The sequence below is a fragment of the Manihot esculenta genome, chromosome 5 (genome assembly GCF_001659605.2).
Source record: "Manihot esculenta cultivar AM560-2 chromosome 5, M.esculenta_v8, whole genome shotgun sequence".
Classification (NCBI taxonomy): Eukaryota; Viridiplantae; Streptophyta; class Magnoliopsida; order Malpighiales; family Euphorbiaceae; genus Manihot; species Manihot esculenta.
In genome coordinates this window covers 5662732-5682527 of record NC_035165.2, presented here as the reverse complement: position 1 = coordinate 5682527, position 19796 = coordinate 5662732, and the positions used below count along the sequence as shown (strand labels likewise).

At 31.9% G+C, this 19796-nt stretch overlaps 3 protein-coding genes and 3 non-coding genes across 11 annotated transcripts; 1 reads left to right on the top strand and 5 right to left on the bottom strand.

Moving 5' to 3' along the window:
* LOC110615319 (U1 small nuclear ribonucleoprotein C) lies at positions 1 to 3757 on the top strand. 4 transcript variants are annotated; one of them, XM_021757143.2, is made up of 7 exons: positions 1 to 280; positions 389 to 431; positions 2032 to 2073; positions 2174 to 2444; positions 2892 to 3157; positions 3255 to 3291; positions 3451 to 3624. In XM_021757143.2, exons 1-5 carry the CDS (start codon positions 273 to 275, stop codon positions 3143 to 3145), a joined length of 618 nt encoding a protein of 205 aa, XP_021612835.1. In that variant the 5' UTR covers positions 1 to 272; the 3' UTR covers positions 3146 to 3157; positions 3255 to 3291; positions 3451 to 3624. The 4 variants fall into 4 exon arrangements, with proteins under 4 accessions (XP_021612835.1, XP_021612837.1, XP_021612836.1 ...); XM_021757145.2 differs by lacking the exons at positions 3255 to 3291; positions 3451 to 3624 and adding an exon at positions 3626 to 3757; XM_021757144.2 differs by lacking the exon at positions 3255 to 3291.
* Positions 3758 to 4209: 452 nt separating this feature from the next.
* LOC110615318 lies at positions 4210 to 10077 on the bottom strand. 2 transcript variants are annotated; one of them, XM_021757139.2, is made up of 10 exons: positions 9121 to 10077; positions 8675 to 8881; positions 8174 to 8563; positions 6064 to 7844; positions 5717 to 5986; positions 5510 to 5590; positions 5253 to 5355; positions 5099 to 5165; positions 4594 to 4644; positions 4210 to 4517 (listed from the first exon to the last, which is right to left on the bottom strand). In XM_021757139.2, exons 1-10 carry the CDS (start codon positions 9422 to 9424, stop codon positions 4451 to 4453), a joined length of 3321 nt encoding a protein of 1106 aa, XP_021612831.1. In that variant the 5' UTR covers positions 9425 to 10077; the 3' UTR covers positions 4210 to 4450. The 2 variants fall into 2 exon arrangements, with proteins under 2 accessions (XP_021612831.1, XP_021612832.1); XM_021757140.2 differs by lacking the exon at positions 8675 to 8881.
* TRNAP-UGG lies at positions 9418 to 9489 on the bottom strand. The gene has a single exon. It is a non-coding gene; the product is annotated as a tRNA-Pro (tRNA).
* On the bottom strand, positions 9605 to 9676 carry TRNAP-UGG. The gene has a single exon. It is a non-coding gene; the product is annotated as a tRNA-Pro (tRNA).
* On the bottom strand, positions 9796 to 9867 carry TRNAP-UGG. Its single transcript has one exon. It is a non-coding gene; the product is annotated as a tRNA-Pro (tRNA).
* A 137-nt stretch (positions 10078 to 10214) lies between the features above and the next one.
* Positions 10215 to 18369, bottom strand: LOC110614361 (bifunctional 3-dehydroquinate dehydratase/shikimate dehydrogenase, chloroplastic). 2 transcript variants are annotated; one of them, XM_021755882.2, is made up of 10 exons: positions 18030 to 18369; positions 15892 to 16003; positions 14225 to 14491; positions 13797 to 14137; positions 13652 to 13715; positions 13354 to 13462; positions 13032 to 13181; positions 10863 to 11011; positions 10609 to 10771; positions 10215 to 10532 (listed from the first exon to the last, which is right to left on the bottom strand). In XM_021755882.2, the coding sequence occupies exons 1-10, from the start codon at positions 18230 to 18232 to the stop codon at positions 10489 to 10491; spliced, it is 1602 nt and encodes a 533-aa protein (XP_021611574.1). In that variant the 5' UTR covers positions 18233 to 18369; the 3' UTR covers positions 10215 to 10488. The 2 variants fall into 2 exon arrangements, with proteins under 2 accessions (XP_021611574.1, XP_021611575.1); XM_021755883.2 differs by having other exon boundaries at positions 14225 to 14443; positions 18030 to 18368.
* Between the last annotated feature and the right edge of the window lie 1427 nt (positions 18370 to 19796).

Below are 19796 nucleotides of genomic sequence, written 5' to 3'. Positions count from 1 at the left end.
CAATGAGGAAAGCCGAGACGAACCCCCCCTCAAAAAAAAAAATAAGAGCGACATGTCGTTTTCCTCATCATTCAATGACAGGTAAGACGCTGCTAGGCGAGATATGCAGACAACTCATGTACGGTTGATAGCGTGCTTCGTACATCGTTCTACCTTACGATCAAAAGATCCTCCTCCTATTTCTGCCCTTCTACTACAGTTCTGCATCTTATTCAACATTTTAGGTTTTTTTTTTTATCTCTCTCCGATTGCTGTTCAATTTGCAAATAGCCATGCCTCGGTACGACATTCATTTTCGTCTTTGATTAACATCGTCTTTTTACTTTCCCTGATAATGGAGAATTGCTTATCAATTGTTTTTGGGTTATCTTTCTGGTTCCATTTGCAGGTATTATTGTGACTATTGTGACACTTATTTGACTCATGATTCTGTAAGTACCTTTCTTTTTTTCTGTGTGGTTCAGTTTCTTTTTTATGGTTTTTTTAATGGCTTTTTTGGTGGCATTCCATCCCATTTGTAAGCTAAAAGCTTAACTGTGATGGATATCTTCTCTGCCTGTATTTAATTTCGAGACTTATAGAACAGCTAGTAAGTTACTTTAGCCTAATAACTGATAATTCAATGAGTATGAAAGGTGAGTTTTCTTCTTGTAGCGATCTCCTTTTGAGTTACCTTGTAAGTTTTATTATGGAGGATACCATATCCTGTTGATGGAAGTACAAGAGTTTGGATTTTGGAGGTTCAATATCATTTTTTTTTTTATCAATGGGAGCTTTTAAATCTTTACAAGATGAATGTTCATTTTCTTTATCTTTACTTAAGAGGGTGTTTTGCTTTCCCTGAAATGTTGAATATTTCTTGGTGTACTACCTTCTGTTAAATTGTCTTTCCAACTTGAGAAGATTAACCAAGTGCAGTCGAGTACTAAAACTTCTATTACAGGACTCAATTCCCAAAAGCATGTTGGGTAGCATTTAATTGGTCATTATTATTCTTGTTGTTGAGCTAGTAGTAGATGTACAAGAGCTCATTTCTGCATCTTGTTACTCTTTTAAATTTTAATATATTTTACCTGTGTTGGTCATTTCCAACTTGAGTTTGTTATTTGTACGTTTGGCTCGTTAAAAGGAGGCACTGCCTACTACACTCTATATAGAAATCAAATCACTCTCTTCTGCATATGTGCTTACATAAAGATCTTGTTACTCTTTTAAATTTTAATATATTTTACTTGTGTTGGTCATTTCCAACTTGAGTTTGTTATTTGTACGTTTGGCTCGTTAAAAGGAGGCACTGCCTACTACACTCTATATAGAAATAAAATCACTCTCTCTTCTGCATATGTGCTTACATAAAGATTTTCTTGTGTAGGATGAGATTGACCAACTGAGAAAGCTGATACTGAATTGCCATTGGTATATTTAGTCCTTTGGACATTTAAACTCTCTATGGGTAATGCAATAAATTTCTTTCTTGCATAGGATGAGATTGACCAAAAGAGACAGCTGATAGCCTTATACTCAACTTCCATTAGCATATGTAGTCCTTTGCACTCAGGAGTGCTCAAGAGAGGGAGAGAGTTGTTTAGTGCTTGTATGTAGCTTTAGTACTTGGTCAGTTGGCAAGTCAAGTGGGTCAGTCAGTTCATTGCAAGTAGCTTCTAGATGAAAGCTTCTTAGCGATTCAATCCTAACAACCTAAGCATTTATATTTTGGCTTTGAACAACCTTTAAACTTTCTATTTCATATCCTACCTGTCAACTAATTGTTCCCGTTCACCATTCCTAAAAGCTAACAGGGGAAGAAGGACGAAATTTTAAGTGGAAACTTATTAGACGTGAGTTTTGGTCAGCAAAGGCACTAAAGCATGAAGAAATATTGTCATCATAGTTTGTATATTTTTAAAACCATTTACTTTAATGTAGAATATGTTTCTGTTTCTTATAGCCTACAGCTTGTTGTGGATTATGTTTAAACTTGTAAATCTTAACTGAACATTTTATGTCTCTGATAATCTCCTTTTAATTCAGCCATCTGTTAGAAAACAACACAATGCAGGTTATAAGCACAAGGTATGTTTTCCTTTTGTTTGTATTACATTATTCATCATCATTATTTTATTATTGTCTACAAGTTACAACTTGTGAACTGATTCTTGTTCATTAAGTTTAGGCAAATGTGAGAGCCTACTATCAACAGTTTGAGGAGCAACAAACCCAGAGTTTAATTGACCAAAGAATAAAGGAACATCTTGGCCAAGCGGCAGCATATCAGCAGGTTGGAGCTGCATACAATCAGCATTTACTAGCACAGAGGCCCCGTCTTCCAGTTCTACCAACACCAGTAATGCCCATTGCAGGGAATCCGCAGTTAACTGCAAATACATCACTAGTCCCTGGAATTAGGCCTCCTGTTCTGCCAAGACCTGTGCCTGGTGCACCAGGTAGATTGCAGCAATAAAGAAAATTAGTTTGATGCTTGCAGTTTACTTTTGCATGATTTATGTGATTATTGCTACTAAGAGTTTGGTCTTGAGTTTGTTTTCCTAGTGCAATCTAATTTTTTAATATATATATATATATATATATATATATATGTATATATGCAAATTTTCTTTAGTAGTTTTTTCACACTTATGATTTACATATCAGCTGTTTTCTACAAGCAATGATCCATTTTCATGGATTTAAAATTGCCAGAGGTGATTATATAGCAATCATCTTACTTTTTATTCATATTTGTGTATTACTAGTAATATGGTAATCCACTGTAGTTCTACTGCTTGCATTCTCAGAATTGACTGTTTGACCTTTATGCATTGTATCCTAAAGTGATATATCCTGTTACAGTGAGAACATTGGTTTTTAACATACTCATGTTTTGTTGGTAGGTTATGTGTCTGCTCCAGCCATGCCACAAATGGTGGCACCGCCTGGTGCTCCTTCCATACCTGGTCATGTAAGTGGTCCAAGGTTTCCCATGGGGATTCCCCCAACAACTGCTCCTGGGAGTATGCCAGCACCCACTGCTTCTAGCGGTGCCCCTTCCATGGTTCCACCTACGTATCAAGCAAATCCTGCGGCACCCACAAGTGGAAGCTTAGACAGCTTCAGTAATGCTCCGGCTTCTGAGGCTAATCATTAGTCTGATAAATTGGTATGCTTTTTATTTGTTTCTTAATGAACTTAAAGCAACCTTATACATTCTACTTGGAAACTTTTGATGATTGATGATGTCTACAACTATTTTCTAGGTTAATGAAATCTGAAAGAACTCAAGACTTTGTAAGTGTATGTAACTAGATTCCACCGATGAAGTATTTTATTTGAACTTGACAAAACTGATTAGAAGTAAAATTTTTATGCAACTATATTTTAGATTAGAAGTCTCCATGTTTTATATATTTTTAATGGTTTTAGTGTGGCTTCTATGACGTGTTCCTGTTACAGGCAAGAGAAGAAACAAAAATGCCACCTCTAATCTACACTGTGATGCCTATTTAAATCTGATGGTTTTGTACCATCTTTTTTGTAAACATTAGTTATTGTTTGTAAAATGATGAACTAGATTCAGCTTAAAGAAGCCGCATTTTCTGTGAATTGAAATTTTATATGATTTGCTCAGATTGTGTGGTAGAATTCTGATGGATATCCTATTGACCTGATGCTGATTACAAAGGACGAGAATGTATTTGGCATCTTGCACTAGCAGAGCTTAGTCTCTGCTTGGCTTTTAAATGACGGCACTTAAATGTCATTCTATTGAGTCGTGTTAAACATCTGTTTTTGACTTGCAGAGTTATGAAATGTATTGTCAGTACAAAATCATAAATAGAATAGTGTTTAGTTTGGTTTATAAGGGAAAAAAAAAAACAATTAAAATAAGCAAAAAAACACACAAATAATGTATCTTGCAGTTTTGATTATTATCACATCTGCTAAGCCAGATTGTCAAGAAAAATGTATTAATAAGGCTCAATAATCAGACACCATGGCAAGGAAACACTTCCTTGAATGTCTTGAAAGGGCTTTGGAGGGTGTAGATTGGATAATAGGGAAGAAAGTGTCATTTTCAAGTTTTCATGCCGCCAAGTATGGGGAATTCACTTTTTTAATAAGAAAAGCTGTGAATTGTGAAAGACAAGATTTATCCTTATTGTATTAAGCCTATATGACAAACAATCTCACCATCTTGCCTTGTCTCCAAAATCAACGAACACTCGAAGACCAAAAATATTGATTTTCTAGTACCACACGATATGTGGCCTCTGTTAAAATACAGTAACATTAGATCTATGGAATTTAAGATAAAGCCTTGTATGAGATGCGAACACCAAACGTTAAGTCTTGCCACAATTCTGCTCTTTCAGCAAGAATATGATGGTGTGACATGACTTGATCTACAAAAGGGTTCTGTAATCATCATTAACTTGGTGATCTCTACAATCTGCTAAACTTTTACCAGAGAAAAGTCCCCAACTATGTTCCCACCCTTCATTGACATTATATGACAAATTCTGGCAAAAACAAAAATATACTAATTACATTTGTCATCTGTGAAAAAAATGGGACAATTCATCATTTCTCCTTCACCTTTTATTGTGGTGGCGACTTCTCTTGTTGCTATTTCTGAAGAGTTGATGCCTGCCCTTAAAGCAAATATCAGCATAGTGGAGACAAATTTCAAAAAGAGAAGCATACTACATATCAGATACCATGATCATAACTCGGGTTAATTCTTAAAAACCAGTGTCCTCTAGAAAATTTGAAAAAATCTCAACTCATTTTGTGATCCATTAAGTCAGTTGAATATCATCCAAATATGGCAATTTATATCAAACCTTTATCCTCTCTTTTAGTTCTTATACATATTTGCCGAGTAATTATAAGTTTAAATAATATTTTACTATATTATTCTCATTTAATTTTAAAATTCTATTAAAATATTTATGTTTGCTCATTAATTTAAGTGATTACTTGAACTACATTTAATGAAGCTAAAAATTATTTCTATTAATTTTCATGAAATATTTATAATATAGATCAGTTATGCATATAAAAATTACATTATATGTAGATTGAAATAAAGCAGTCTAACCTTTCATATTCTAGTTTCTGGATTACTATCCCATTCAACAGAAGCTCTGAACTGTAAACCGCTGCTCCTGCAAACAGGTTTAGACTCATTTTATTTTTGCAAACCCAGAGACGCCTTTTACTTGAAATAAAACTAGGCAATTCTAGTACTATACCCTTATCAAGGAAAGGTGTGCAGATTGCATGATCTTCTTCACATGAAAGAACTAATAAATCATCTGGGATCTTCAGTTCTGATATCTGAGTTTCTTCCACTACCTGAGGAACATTTATCGTATGCAAATTCAGGATGGACGGATGGCATATAGAATACAAGATGCAGGAAAATCAAAGGGAAAACAGACTCAAAGAGACGGTGACGTATATATTGCTCCCCCCAAAATTATAATCTACGAATTGCAGTAATTCGTACCTGTCCATGAACAGCCTTGACCAAGCTAGTAATCATTTTTTTGTCAGGTTGTATGTTTGGAGTAATTAATACCCGTCGATTCTGTGAAGGGGTCAGATATTAGTATATAAACAATGTCCCAATAGCACAATATGAATTCTGAAATGGAACTTTTGAGAGAGAGAAATATTTATTTTTGGCAATATAGTCATAAGTTTAGATAATCACCTCCAGAAGTGGATGTTGGCTTGCACGAGCCAGTGAAACAGGCATGCTAAAACCAATTTCTTTTTCTTTCTTGACATCTCTCAAGATATAATTTTTCTCATCAATTAGAGAGCTCGCTTGCCCGCAGCTTTCAAGCCATAAATGAGTCACGACTGGTTTACCAAAAGCAATAGCTTCCAACATGTTCCTCGTACGGACAAATTTGTCTGCTATGAAATGTGTGGCGTCCATTGAACATGACGCAACAGAAATGCCCAAACGTGCCATGATCTATTTGAATAAAGAGAATACATGAGATTTGAAAATGATCACGCTACTAACCGGAAAGAGAGGGGGAGTAAACCTACCTTCTTCTGCTGCCTGATGATATCATCATCTAAATGCTGGCTAAACAGAACTTGGACACATGCCGTGTCTTTTCGTTTTCTTAAATCTCTCCTACTAAAATCAAGTTTCAACTCAGGGATGCCTAATCTTATGATTTCTTTCAAAAGGGATGATTTGGGAAGGTTTTTGTTGAATGATCTTTTGTAACCTTCTCTTGCATCAATTACCATGAATGAGATGTACTGATTACTAGATCCGAATGAATGACTTGGCCGTTTGCGAAGTGTTCTTTTCCTTTTGGTGCATCCCCATGAATTGGACTTCAAAAATCTTAATAAGGAAGACATCTCTAAGCCACCTTGCTCTTTTTGAGTCAATTCGTTCTTTCCCACTGTGTCAGATATGTTGCAACATGGTTTGGCATGTTTTCCTTCAGCACTCAACGATTCAGATAGCTTAGCACTGGAAAGACTATTCTTTCTTCTGTAAGTAACTATACCGTTCTTAATGATATCACTTGTCCTTTTCCATTGATTATTTGGCCTGTCCTTAGTCTCTGCCAATTCGCCCCCTGTTATCCAATGCACTGTTTTGTCAGCAAAAAGGCCCCCTTTTCTAAGTTGTTCGCAACACAATTCAGCACATTTTTCTCCAGCTCTTAGTGCCCCAAATGGCTTAGGACCCAAACGACTTCTCTTTCGTTTGTACGTAACGACACTGCTTTGCACACCATTGTTCATCCTGTGCCCTACATTATCTGGCTCATCTTTAGTTGCTTGCATTGTACCTTTCGCATTCCGAAGCCCAGTTTGGCACACAACAGGCTCAAATGGTTTTGATAAATTCCCATAGTTTTCACACCCTTTAGTGTTGTTTTTGCCTGTAGCTTCCTCTTCTGTACATTTCTTGGCAGGCTTTGGAGATTTTCTGGTTGGACATTTATTTTTGTCCACAGTATTTATCCCATTTGAGCTCCCAGCCAACGATTTGCTCCGTTTCCTTTTTTTGGTTACTGCCAATTCATTATCTAACTTGTCATATCCAGAACGTTTCAAGGATGAACTGGAACTTCTTTTTCTAGCAGAACCCTTTATTTGCTTTGAAGTTCTTGCAATGCCTTCTAAAGCATCCTTCTGAAGGCAAGGCTTCTTGAAATGAATACAGCTTTTTGTTACACCGATTGAAGAATCTACTAACAAGTTCTGTTGGTATTGATAAACACCAGCATCACTGTCAGAGGGAAGACCATATGATAAGGCTTCCATAGCTTCAGCTGCCATTTGAGTGCTAAAACCGACATCAAACACATCTGGTGTGTTTCTTTCAATACTACAAGGATCTGTCTCCTGCTCCAATTGTACTGCAGGCAAATGTTGATTTAGGTTATTGACAAAATTATTTTCCAAAATCATTTTGGATGCTTGTCCCATCTTGTTTATCTCCTTTTGACAGTCGACTGCAGTCCTTGAATCTGAACAAGGTGAACTTGTAACTTCCCTATCAAGGTTTACAAATTTCTCCTTGCACTTATTTTCTGAGCTGCTGCTACCTTTACTATAAACATGCCCAGCCTTCTGATCCCTTAATACAGATCTCCGCCGGGAACCTTCTTGACTAAATGCTGCATCCATCCTCTTGCTAAAGAAATCATCCCCTCCATAATGATCACTATCAGCCCATTCAAAAATTCCATCTTTTCCGAATGTCGTTCTACTTTGGATTTGCTTAGCCAAACTTTGACAGCCCTTTATGCCTGAGACAGGACTCATTTTTCTCTTTACAGCATCTCTAGGCTTAGTTCCTGGAGAAAAACCAACATTGTTAAGTGATAGGTAGTGATTGACAAAGTCAAGTGCATTTGCTTGGGATGACTCTCTAGGTTCCTCAGAGCTATTGTAGTTTAGCCCTGTGAACACTTGATCAAATGGATGCGTCTGAGGAAGACTTCTTCCTGCAGCTGGGTTTTCATTGATAATCAGAGATCCTTTTGACAAACAATGAATTAACAGAACAAAAGTTTTTAAATTAGTCATTTTGTGGCAGGGGAGTCAATAAATGCTCATGGAAAATACAAAGCGTGACTAATAACTGATGCTAAAATCCAAACTTTCTCAGATCTATCATACTAACCTGTACCACCAGCAGATCCATCAAAAGTCTCCGCCGAGTCTTCCAGCTGCACAAATGGTGAACCGAACTGCCTTTTTTGTGAGCCTACTACACGTGCTTCTGGTCTTCTATCTTCTTTAACATTAGATAACCAATTGGTAACGCTGGCAAACTCAGAACTACAGTTTCCTTCACTTTCACTGTCAAGCACAACTTCTTTCTCATCTTCAGTTACCATATGGGTGATCACATCCTTGACATGATCAGGACTATCCACTACTTCAGTGTCAAAATCAAGTGTCTCCAATTTGGTTTCGTCCAAAGAACTATCAAGCGCAACAGTATCATCTAACGGTACAGTATCTTGGAACAATTGATGATTCCCTTCTCCCACATCCTTCTGCTCCCAACCTAATTTTTTAATCACAAGAGACTCACAAGTATCAGTAAATCAACTCATCGAACTTGCGACCTAGTTTTATCATAGCAAATACATAGAGTAAACAAAGATGACTTTCTTACAGTAAGCAAAGAATTGCTTCAATTCAACATTAGCAGCATAGATGAAACGCCACATATCTAATTTTGATCCTTCTGGGGAAGGATTGGTAGCTGCACCTACTACCTTCGTCGATTCTTCACTTAATAAGTTGCAATTTCTATTCTTCATATAGCATTCTAAACGAAACATGTGGATTGATTGTTCACGGATTCCAACTTTCACGCAAGCTTCAGATATTTGTTATAAAGTAAACATTAACCAGCACATAATTCCGAGGAAAACTCAAAACTAATAAAGAAAAAAGGAGCATATACAATTTTTGGGTTATTTCCTTCAAATAGAACACAAGAGCAAGATGGGACTGATTCAAATTCCCGAGGATCACAAAAGCAAAGTGATAAGCAAATAAGGAATCCAATCAAAAAGCATAGCTCATTGTAATCATCAAGAAAAATGCTAAAATTACCAGGTGATGACTGAGACTGAAAATGAGCATCGCAACGATCAGCCATGGAAAACTGGAGTATACCCGTTCCAACACTGACACTGAAGCTATTCAACTCATCAGATGCAAGAAAAGCAGCTCCGAGCGAACAGTAATTAGCCCAATGGCGTTTTAAATGAATGATCGGCCGTAAAAGAAAATTGGTGGAAGGAGAAAAAGAAGGTAGCCATTTTGATGGAAGGTTTGGAGGGAAATCAAAAAGTCCCCAGCGGGAACTCCGATTATTTTCATGGACAAAGTAGAAGAACGAAGAAAAAAGGGGCATTCCGAGAATCGAACTCGGGACCTCTCGCACCCAAAGCGAGAATCATACCACTAGACCAAATGCCCTCTTTGCTTAGCCTAGTTTCTTTATCATAATCGCAGAGATACTGCTAAATGCAAATCAAGGACCCAGTCGGAACTCCGACTATTTTCATGGACAAAGTAGAAGCAAGAAAAAAAAGGGGCATTCCGAGAATCGAACTCGGGACCTCTCGCACCCAAAGCGAGAATCATACCACTAGACCAAATGCCCTCTTTGCTTAGCCTAGTTTCTTTATCATAATCACAAAGACTACTGCAAATGTAAATCAAAAAGTCCCCAGCGGGAACTCCGACTATTTTCATGGACAAAGTAGAAGCACGAAGGCAAAAGGGGCATTCCGAGAATCGAACTCGGGACCTCTCGCACCCAAAGCGAGAATCATACCACTAGACCAAATGCCCTCTTTGCTTAGCCTAGCTTCTTTATCACAATTGCAAAACTATTGCTAAATGTAAATCGTCGAATTTAATTTCTCTTCAGAAAAACACGAAGTGTTCACATTGTTAGTAAACTAAAATCTTGTTTGCAAAAATACTAACTCACTGAGTCGATTATGTAGCTAATGCTGCAGCCTATCTAGCATCTGAAGACTGAACATTTTGTTTAATGAAGACTGAGAGCATAATTTGGTTGATAGTTTCAAGAGTCTGTGATTTCCTGCATCAGATCACGCGTAGTGCTGAACTTGTCATAATTTTTGTCAAAAGAAGGGTACTTTTCTGTTATACTAGAATCCATCTCAATCACATTGCATCAAATGTTTTGAAAATCTTATTCTGAAATAAGGCAACAGGTGTACCTTAGTGATTACAGTAGGCATCTCAGGTAGATGACTAGCTTCTTTCTCAACACATTTTATTTACGAAAGTTCATAGAAAATTTAAACCAGTCTGGACTGTACTTGAGAAATTAAAGGCAGCAAGCAGGAAACTGGCGCACTTCAATTATTTCAATAGATTAGACAAACAGTTGCAAAGAAATTTATCTTCTTAAATTGCAATGACCATGGCGAGGCGTAACATTTAGAACTGCTCCAAGACCAGCTTGCGCATGAATGCCTCTGGAGCTGCAGAGGAGTGAAACTAAGATGAACATGATGGATTAAGAAAGTTTAATAACTGATGAGTTTATGAGGTTCAAACCTAAGCCACCAGTGAACAGTCTGAATTGACCAATGGCCTGCCTGATGAACATCTCAAGTCCGCTCACCACGATTGCACCAACCTCCTTAGCCTCTTGCAAGAGCCTTGTGTTTCTGGGGGTGTAAACCGCATCGAATACCAACTCATACGCTTTTAAAGCCTCCTGCACACAAGAAAACATGAAGAAATAAATAAAAGTGTATAATTATTTATTAAACTACATTGCGAGAGCGAGGGACAGATGTAGAAACAACCTTCGAGACAGGAGTTTGGTCTGAATTAGGTTCCATTCCAACCGCAGAAGCATTTGCAAGTATCATCACTTTTTCTGCGCGGAATTTCTCCAGACTTTCGTATGGGAGTGCTTTTCCTGAAACTGCATGTGCGAGAGATTTTGCTCTCTCTTTACAAAACACAGCACCACAGTTAGACATATAACAAGAATGTGAATCTTGAATCCGACGTAGATTTGGGTCCGTTTGGATAGATATCGCGATCTCATAAGAGTATAGTATTAAAATTATTAATATTAAATATATTTAAATTTCATGCACTTATATTCAATAGCATATTTAATATATTTTATTTTTATATTTATATTTAATAATATTATTAATTAATATATTTATAATAAATATAATTTATTATTTTTATTATTACAATGTGTACGTGATTTTTTAATTTTTTATAATTTTTAATATAATAAATTAATTTATAATTAAAAAATTTAAAATTAACTATATATTTAAAATAATCAATAAAAATTAATATATATATTTTTTAACTATAAAATATGAAAAATGATATATTTAAATTTGTAATAGGTCTAGTAAATAATAAATTTATATATATAAATCTGAATTTTAAGATAGGTTAATAAGAGATTTACAAGTATTATTTAATTTACATATGAAAAATTAATAAGTGATACGATTAACCTGTATATTTATAATATGTGATGCAAATATATTTATAAATTTTTATATATTTATAATTTTATTTTTATATAAAAAATAATTAATATATATATATAATAAATATAATTTATTATTTTTAATCACTATTAATATATAACATCTTGATTTCCTACTACTTTCTAATACGTTAAATATAATGTTTATTATATTTATTGTGATTATTATATGACCTCTTGATATTCTACCACTTCTTAATATATTATATTATTAATATTGCAATAAAATTTTTATTATCTTTTATTATTAAAAAATTTATTGTATTTTTTTATTCTAATAATAAGTAAAATGTTAAAAATATATTTATAAAAATTAAGTAATCACCATATAAAAAATTATTTGGACAATTAAAAAAATCAATAGCAATAATTCTATAACAAAATATCACATAAAAAGTTTTTACTATTTTTATAAAATTATAACTAATATAATTTAATTACAAATAATCTATATGATATAAATAATTATATAAATAAATATATATATAATCAATTAAAATTATTACAAAAAATATTGATCATAATAAAAATATAAAATAATTAAAAAATTAATACAACGAATTGTAATAAAATATAATTAAATTAGAATTTTATTAATTCAAATAACTATAAAAATTAATAAATATAATAAAAATAAAATTTTGATTCTAATACTCTAAATCAATCATTATAAATAAGTTATCATTATATTAATTATTGTAATAATTTTAATTTTTTCACTTTCCACAAAAATATAATACTCATTATCCATTCTATATAAAATTCATTAACACAATCTTTACTTCGTATTTTTCTTAACACATTTCTCCTCTCTCGTGTTTTGAAAATTTTTTTTATTATTTTATAAACATCTAGCATGATGTATGTTTGAACTACTCTTGATAGTCAATTCAACTCTCTTGACAATATTGAAGTTCGACAATGAGCCATTTAAATATTTTGAGAGATTATCCTATTTTTTTTAATAATAAAATATATTTATATAGTGATTGTTGTGAAGTCATTCCTACTATTTCGCTTGACATAATTGATATACTATAATATAATTGATATACTATGTTTTACTATTCTTCAAGAAATTGATATACTTAAAAGATATTGTAATAAACAGATATTCTCCTTCACTACCACCATTGCCATCCACCACCATTCAATGTTAGTAAACTTTATTTTTCTAAGAATATAGTTTTTTGAATATGAATTTATTATTATATATTAATAATATATGGTAATAAATACTAAAATATTTAATATTTTTAAATGTATTTATACTTATTATTATTTTGAGTTTAAAATTTTAAAAGAAATGTTTTATTTCTATCTATTAAGAGTGAATTTATATGAAAAAAAATATTTTATAAAATAATATTATTAATATTAAAAATTTTAATATCTGCACGTTTGGGTAAACGACTAGTTTTACATGATCAGACAATTTAGCATAGCTTACCATAGTTGCGGTTGAAAACAATGACATGAGCTCCTCTACTTTTGGCACCAAAAGCAAGTGCTCTTCCTGCACCTCCTGCCCCAACCAACACAAAAGTTTTCCCAGCTAGAGGTGAAGCATCTGATCCTCCTCCGTTGGTAGCCTGTCTTTCTATATTTCCAGAGAAGCAATCAATCAAGTTATCGTCATTTTTACTGACGTCAAAACCCATTAATAGATCACAGATGTCTGATCTAATTTTCTCTCTTTTGCATTCTTCCTATCTAACTCAGAGACAAGTACTTTTACAAAGATGACAAATGAAAATTTATGAGCGCAGTACCTCTGAGGGCATCCTCTATTGCACTAATAGAAGCCTCACAATCTGTATTATAACCAACCAGCTTGCCATCAGTAGGTCTCCTTACTATAGTGTTCACAGCTCCTATAGACTGGATGAGAAAGAATGCCAAAACTTAGAAGCTTATAGGTAAAAATAACCAAGAACTTCAAGAGGCCAGTGCATTAATCTAACTTATCTTCATTGATTATTAAAAGTAATATCAGATCTCTTCTGTTGCATATTTATGGAATTCTGGTAATCATCATAACTTGCTGCTAACAGTGTCAGAATTCCTGACCTTGGCCAGTGGATGGACTTCATCGCAGCACCCAACTGCCGCTTCCTTGTGTGGGATTCCAACACTAGGTCCATCAGAAAAAAAAAAACAAGGAATCTGAATATGAACAAACAGGGGAGTTATGGAAACGAAAATGGCTGCATACCTAAAACCTGCAAAGTCAGTGCCTGTGTAAGTTCTAAAGAATGCTTTGATATCATCCACTTGCATGGGGACATAAATTCCATTATATCCTGTGTGTCTGAAGGCAGGATTATGCAGAATAGGACCTTTACTATGGCCAACTGGATTTGAAATTAGACCAAAAACTTTTGTTTCTGCATTTATATATTCAAGCTTATAAACATGTCTAAGACTGAACAGAGTTGGCATGCCAGGAACTGTCTTGTCTCCCAAAGATCCGTACACCAGAAACCCACCAAATTTTGGCCCCAAAAGCTGGCTTATGAGCCCTCTACTGCCCACTGCAAGAGCAATCAATGGAACCTGCAGGCAACCTGAAAATATATAATAGTTCTGAATGGAATTTTATAATTTTTTTTTTTTGAGAAGTTGTATGGGAGAAGTAGCTACCTGGCAATGAGCAAGAATCTTAAAAACAGAAGCCAAATCTGTGATATACTCCACATTGATTACTAGCTTAATCACATCTGCTCCGGTAGACTGCATACAAGCAATCAGATTACCGAGTTTCTCCGGCGAAGGTTTCCCACCATTCACGTAGCTCGAAACAATTAACTTGCTATTGGGTCTATTGTATACACATTCAGCCATGTTGGTATCAGAAGCAACCTGAAGAGTTCCATTTGATTCGAGTCGATAATAAGAGCCTACTTTACACTGGAAAATATGGTGATAGCTGTAATTTTTTACGAAATCTAGTTTATATTACACGCATTCTAAATGTCCTATGTAGTTATTTTGATTTTCATGTTATATTTTTTATTTTGTCTTTGTAGTAAAAAACTAATTTTAACAAAATAATACTAATAATAAACTATTTTATATTTAAATACCATAAAGTTATTGCAAGAAATGAATGATTACAGGTTAAACGTGGGCACAAAAAAACTAAAATTTATAGGTACTCTCACTTTTAGGTTTTATAGAGAGAAAAATTTTTAGTTTTTCACCTCTTTCTCAGTTTCTCATCCAGTACAACAGATATTCATTTTCTTCCATGAGGCTTCTCTTTGCCATTCTAGGATGGGAAGGGATCCTCCTCCTATCTTGGAAACTGGATTTAACCATTCCCCCTTTTTAAATAGGTGTATATAGTCCTGCCCAGGGTCGATTTCAATTGGTTTTGATTTGTAATTTAAATTGAAACCACAATTTTAATGATTTGAAAATGATTTTAATTTTTTTTTTATCATTTTGATATAGTTTTATTTCAATTTTAAAATATTACCGTTTTTTATGATTTGGATTTCAATGCTGATATCGATTCCAATTAAAATTTTTTAATTTGATACGCTAATAAAAATAAATTAAATTGAGAAAGTTAACAGTAATATAGTCTTAAAAGTTCTTAATTATAAAATAGCCTCCTAATCTACATTTTATATTTAAAAAAATAAACATAGTTTATATTTATTATATATAATATTGAACTCTTAGTATAATAGAATATTATAATAAATTATTCAATACTTCTATAAATTATATTTCTTTCATTGTATAATTTTTGTTCACCTATTTTTTTATTATTTTAAAATTATTGTAACATATAAATAGATTATTATAATTCTATTTTATTTTATTTTATTTTTAAAATAATTTTTATTAAATATTATTTTTTTAAGTAAATATTTAAAATATTTTTTAGTATTTAATAAAAATTAATATATTTAAAATGTGTATAATTGAAAGATCAATAAAAATAAATAAAAATTATGAAATGAAAAAAAGCATGTGTTTTATTATTATATAGGCAATTTTATTTAATATCAATAATAATATTAAATAAAATAACAAAGACTGTGTACTTCAGCCTATAAAATTTCTAACATTTTAAATTTTCATTTATTCAGAACATATGTGAAAGTAGGAATGAGGGAAGTTAGAAACAAAAAATAAAAATATTTATTTTAAACACTATCTTATTAATCAAACAAATGTTAACTATTTAATTATCTAATTATAATTATAATTGTGATAAATTTAAAAATATTAATTTTATTACTGTGATTTAAAAATTCGATTATAAATATAAATTTATTAAGAAAATGAATGATTACCTCGTAGTCCATTTCGACAAATTCAACGTTTAGGTCGACAGCCAATCTCATCACTTGCAGACATGTGCTGGTGTTGCGGTCCTCGCTGCTTGAGGCATTCCATGAATCCGCCCTTCAACCAAATATAGTTCTTCACTTACAAATCAAAATTTCTATAAAATATTTGAAAGAAAAAAAAAACGATTACTATTATTCCATGAGTTCACTTTTACCTGACATTATTCAGAAAATAATTTGTCTAAAATGATCTGCTAATTTAAAAAATTTAAAGAATGTTAATTAAATTTTCCAATTTTAACCTTATCTCTACTAATGTTCCATCTATTTTATGAATTTTATATTCTATGGTATTTTAATATTTGGAAAAATTAGTCAATAAAATAATCTGTTCTTCTTAAGAGAAATTAGTATTAAAAATTTTATATATAAATTTATTAATATATTTTATTTTTAAAAATTAAAATTAAATAATAAAAAATAAATTAATTTTGTTGAAAAATATTTTTAATAATTAAAAATATTTTTCAAATACAATTTATTTTCTTCACAAAAATGGAACTTATATATAATGATTATTTTATAATTTCTTAAAATTATCTTATTATTGACTTTTTTCTATTAACGAAGAGAGAATTATTAAAATTGAAGTAATTAGGTAAGATAAAAAATAATTAAATTAAAGTTATTTTACTAAAATTTAAGTGATTTAGTTATTTTCTTAGCGAATATACAAAAAATTTAAACAAAAAAAATAAAAAATAACAGGTAAAGTAATTTATAATTAATTAATATTAAATAAGACATTGTTTATTGTTTATGAATGACGATTCGATATATCTCTACGGTAAAAATGTCAAATATAATTCATATTTTATATAAATTTTATTAAAATGCATTTTTATTAATAAAGCATCCACTTTATCAGAAAGCATTTTTAGAATAACAATGTTAACTAAATTAAGCAATTTGTGAACTCTATTATATTTATAAAAAAAAATTTATTTTTTATCCAATTGATTTAAATGAAAAAAAAATTTTAAAAAAAATTATTGGAAGGACAATAAATTTTATAATCTACTACTATTATTTTCTCCCTAATTTATCTTTATATTTATTATGTTGTTTTTAATATATAAGGTTAAAATTGTAATTTTAATTATTAAAAAACAAATTTTCTTTCTATATTTTCCTCCACATATCCAAATATACTAAAAAAAAAATTTTTTTTTTTCTAATCGTTATCCACTTTTATTTTCGATTTCCATATTTTCCATCTTTTATTCAAACATGCCACAGAAAAATTGTCCACATCTAAATATAAAGGTTTTCCACCTTCCAAAGGTTTTTCGGAGTGAAATGATAAGTGAAAAGACAGTAATGGCTGCAATTAAATAAAATAAAATAAAATAAAAATAACAGCTCAAAATCTCTGGACCACCGTACGATGTTCACACAAATTTATAATAATTTGTTGTGGGCCTGGCTATTGAATTTCTGCCACGTATTTCACGTAGGTTGGTCAACGTCAACCAATAAGGTTTTCATAGTGGCGATTTCATACAGGAATATCTCAGAATCAGTTTTAAAGAAATAATTGTCCTGCAATTTATTTCCATTTGGTTATTTTAATGGAGTTACTATTCACATATAAGTTCACCGTAGTAATGACTTTTTTCAAGTGCTGTAGGAGAGAGATGACTCTCTCTAATCACGAGAGAATTCTCCAACATATTTATCATTCTCACAATATTAATTTAAAACTATTTTAAAATTCACACATTTATTATTTAGTTACAAAAACTTTAATTAATTTTATATAATTTTTTAATATTTAGTTTTAATTATTTACATTTAATTAAATAAATATTTAATTTTTTTCCAATAATTTGGAAGAAATCAATAAATGAGGAATTGTTGGTAAATGGCCAAATGCCCATTCCACCAATACAAGATAAAGGCACACACTCCAATTCCCCTGACGACTCAGTTGCAGATATTAGGTATCCCAATATTTCTAAAATAATTTTTAATTTATAATATATTTTTATGTAATTCTAATAATATAAAAAAATAAATAAAAAGGGGAAAAAACTTGATTGGTGTAAACAGGAGGAGTGCAAGTGAGAGAAGTTAGGTACCTGAAGGAAACGATGGCAGGGAGAGTTCTGAGTTGAAAGAGTTTGTGGAGCTGAGAAATGTGAGAGAATGACATGGAATCAATGCGAAATTCAACAAGGTCTGCACCTTCTTCTCTTGCTTTCTCCATGGAAGATAGCATTTCCGCTGCCGTTTCACATTCTAGTGGAGTGCACACCACCACTCTCTTCTGCGAATCGACCATCGGTGCGTGTCGCAGAACCAATAGTAGAAGATGATGACGGTGAGATTTTTGTGCTTGGTCAGTCCTCTTACTGGACACCAGTGTTAGAGCTGAGCTCCTTTATAGACCCGGCAAAGGACCGGTTTTAAATTTAGAATTAGTTTGGTTCAATTTTAATCAGATTGAACTCAAATATAATTTTTAAACACACTTTACTTAATAAAATTTATTTAATTAATAAAAAAAAATTAAAAATTATATTGTAATACACCATTGAACATGTGCCGATATCCAAAAAGTTGAAGCATTGGTGAATCCGATGTTCAAATCTGTTGGTCAGTTATGCAGCAGTCCATGTGAACATCCACATCAAATTTCGTCACCCGCCAATCACAATTTTTTATTTTTCTAAATTATCCTTTTATACTAAAAATTTTTAAATATTAATAAATTTATTCATATATTTTTTAAAATTTAATATTTTAACCATTCAAATAAATAATTTTTTTTGAAATGAAAATAGAAATTTTAATAGAATAAAATCTAAAAATTTTTATATTTACTCTCTGAAATCTTTTAAATTTACTTAGATATATTTACCATTAAATTAAAATAAATAATTCTTTATAAGTTTGATTTAAATTTAATTTAAAATTTAATACTAATTGTACTTCAATAGGGATGAAATCCAACTCTTCTTACAATCCTATGACCTCCAATTTGCTTTTTGGAGTAAGCCATCTCCTCTAACGTCGGCCATTTCTCTATCTATAAACAGACTGTCCATCATCTCATATACAGAGACTCATACCCACATGATAGAGACCCATTTATGATACCCATACCTCTCAACACTCCCATACCCAAATAGCAAACTGACTAATATACCCATACCTATATAGCCTCATCACCTCCCTTTGTTTTGTCCTGTCATTGTCGAGTAGAGAAGTTAACCCATTACTTCAAGACACTCAGATTTGGGGATGAGAAACTCTCCTTTATATTACTACATATGCCCATGCCAGCTTTGCTTTCATCGGATTTATGATCATCTTCGACTTCCTCTTCTAGGAAAAGAGATTGAAATTTTGGAAACAAACAGGCAGTGAGGATCGAGGTGTTTGATTGCCTCGACATGGATTGCAAGAATTACAACATCCCTGCTTTAGGAAATTTTATGGTTAGGGAATTCTCAAATTAATTAAGGTTAATATCGTCATTTCACACTTTTTTTAATAAAAATTTAAGAACTAAAATATATGATTTTAAAAATATATAGACTTATATGTTAATTACTTTAAAATTTATGAACAAAATTATTATTTATCTTTTTTCTTATTTTTAAAAGGAAAATCCATTGAAAGGTATATTTTTTTTCTGAGATAAAATTTATTATGCTATAGATAGTAGGTGAAGTTGGCGGTGAATTTGCTTGAACAAAATCTTTCTGTGCTTAAGTAGCTAAATCAACAAGAAAATCAAAAGGTTTCCGTCTTTGATTGAAAGTAAAACATTTCCATCCTTCCAAATGAATCAAATTTTCAACCATTTGTCCATCGCATTTGTGCTAACTAAAAGAGAGAAG

What these genes read in the sequence shown, in the direction of transcription:
- LOC110615319 (XM_021757145.2), top strand. An exon ending in CTTATTTGACTCATGATTCT is followed by an intron (nt 432 to 2,031) that starts GTAAGTACCTTT and finishes CTTTTAATTCAG; the next exon opens with CCATCTGTTAGAAAACAACA. An exon ending in ATGCAGGTTATAAGCACAAG is followed by an intron (nt 2,074 to 2,173) that starts GTATGTTTTCCT and finishes CATTAAGTTTAG; the next exon opens with GCAAATGTGAGAGCCTACTA.
- LOC110615318 (XM_021757139.2), bottom strand. Translation starts at nt 9,424, where the DNA reads ATGCCCCTTTTTTCTTCGTTCTTCTACTTTGTCCATGAAAATAATCGG. An exon ending in CACACCTTTCCTTGATAAGG is followed by an intron (nt 5,166 to 5,252) that starts GTATAGTACTAG and finishes ACCTGTTTGCAG; the next exon opens with GAGCAGCGGTTTACAGTTCA. An exon ending in AGTCGCCACCACAATAAAAG is followed by an intron (nt 4,518 to 4,593) that starts GTGAAGGAGAAA and finishes TGTTTTTGCCAG; the next exon opens with AATTTGTCATATAATGTCAA.
- LOC110614361 (XM_021755882.2), bottom strand. Translation starts at nt 18,232, where the DNA reads ATGGTCGATTCGCAGAAGAGAGTGGTGGTGTGCACTCCACTAGAATGT. An exon ending in CCTGCCATCGTTTCCTTCAG is followed by an intron (nt 16,004 to 18,029) that starts GTACCTAACTTC and finishes ATTTGGTTGAAG; the next exon opens with GGCGGATTCATGGAATGCCT. An exon ending in ACTGTTCACTGGTGGCTTAG is followed by an intron (nt 10,533 to 10,608) that starts GTTTGAACCTCA and finishes ACTCCTCTGCAG; the next exon opens with CTCCAGAGGCATTCATGCGC.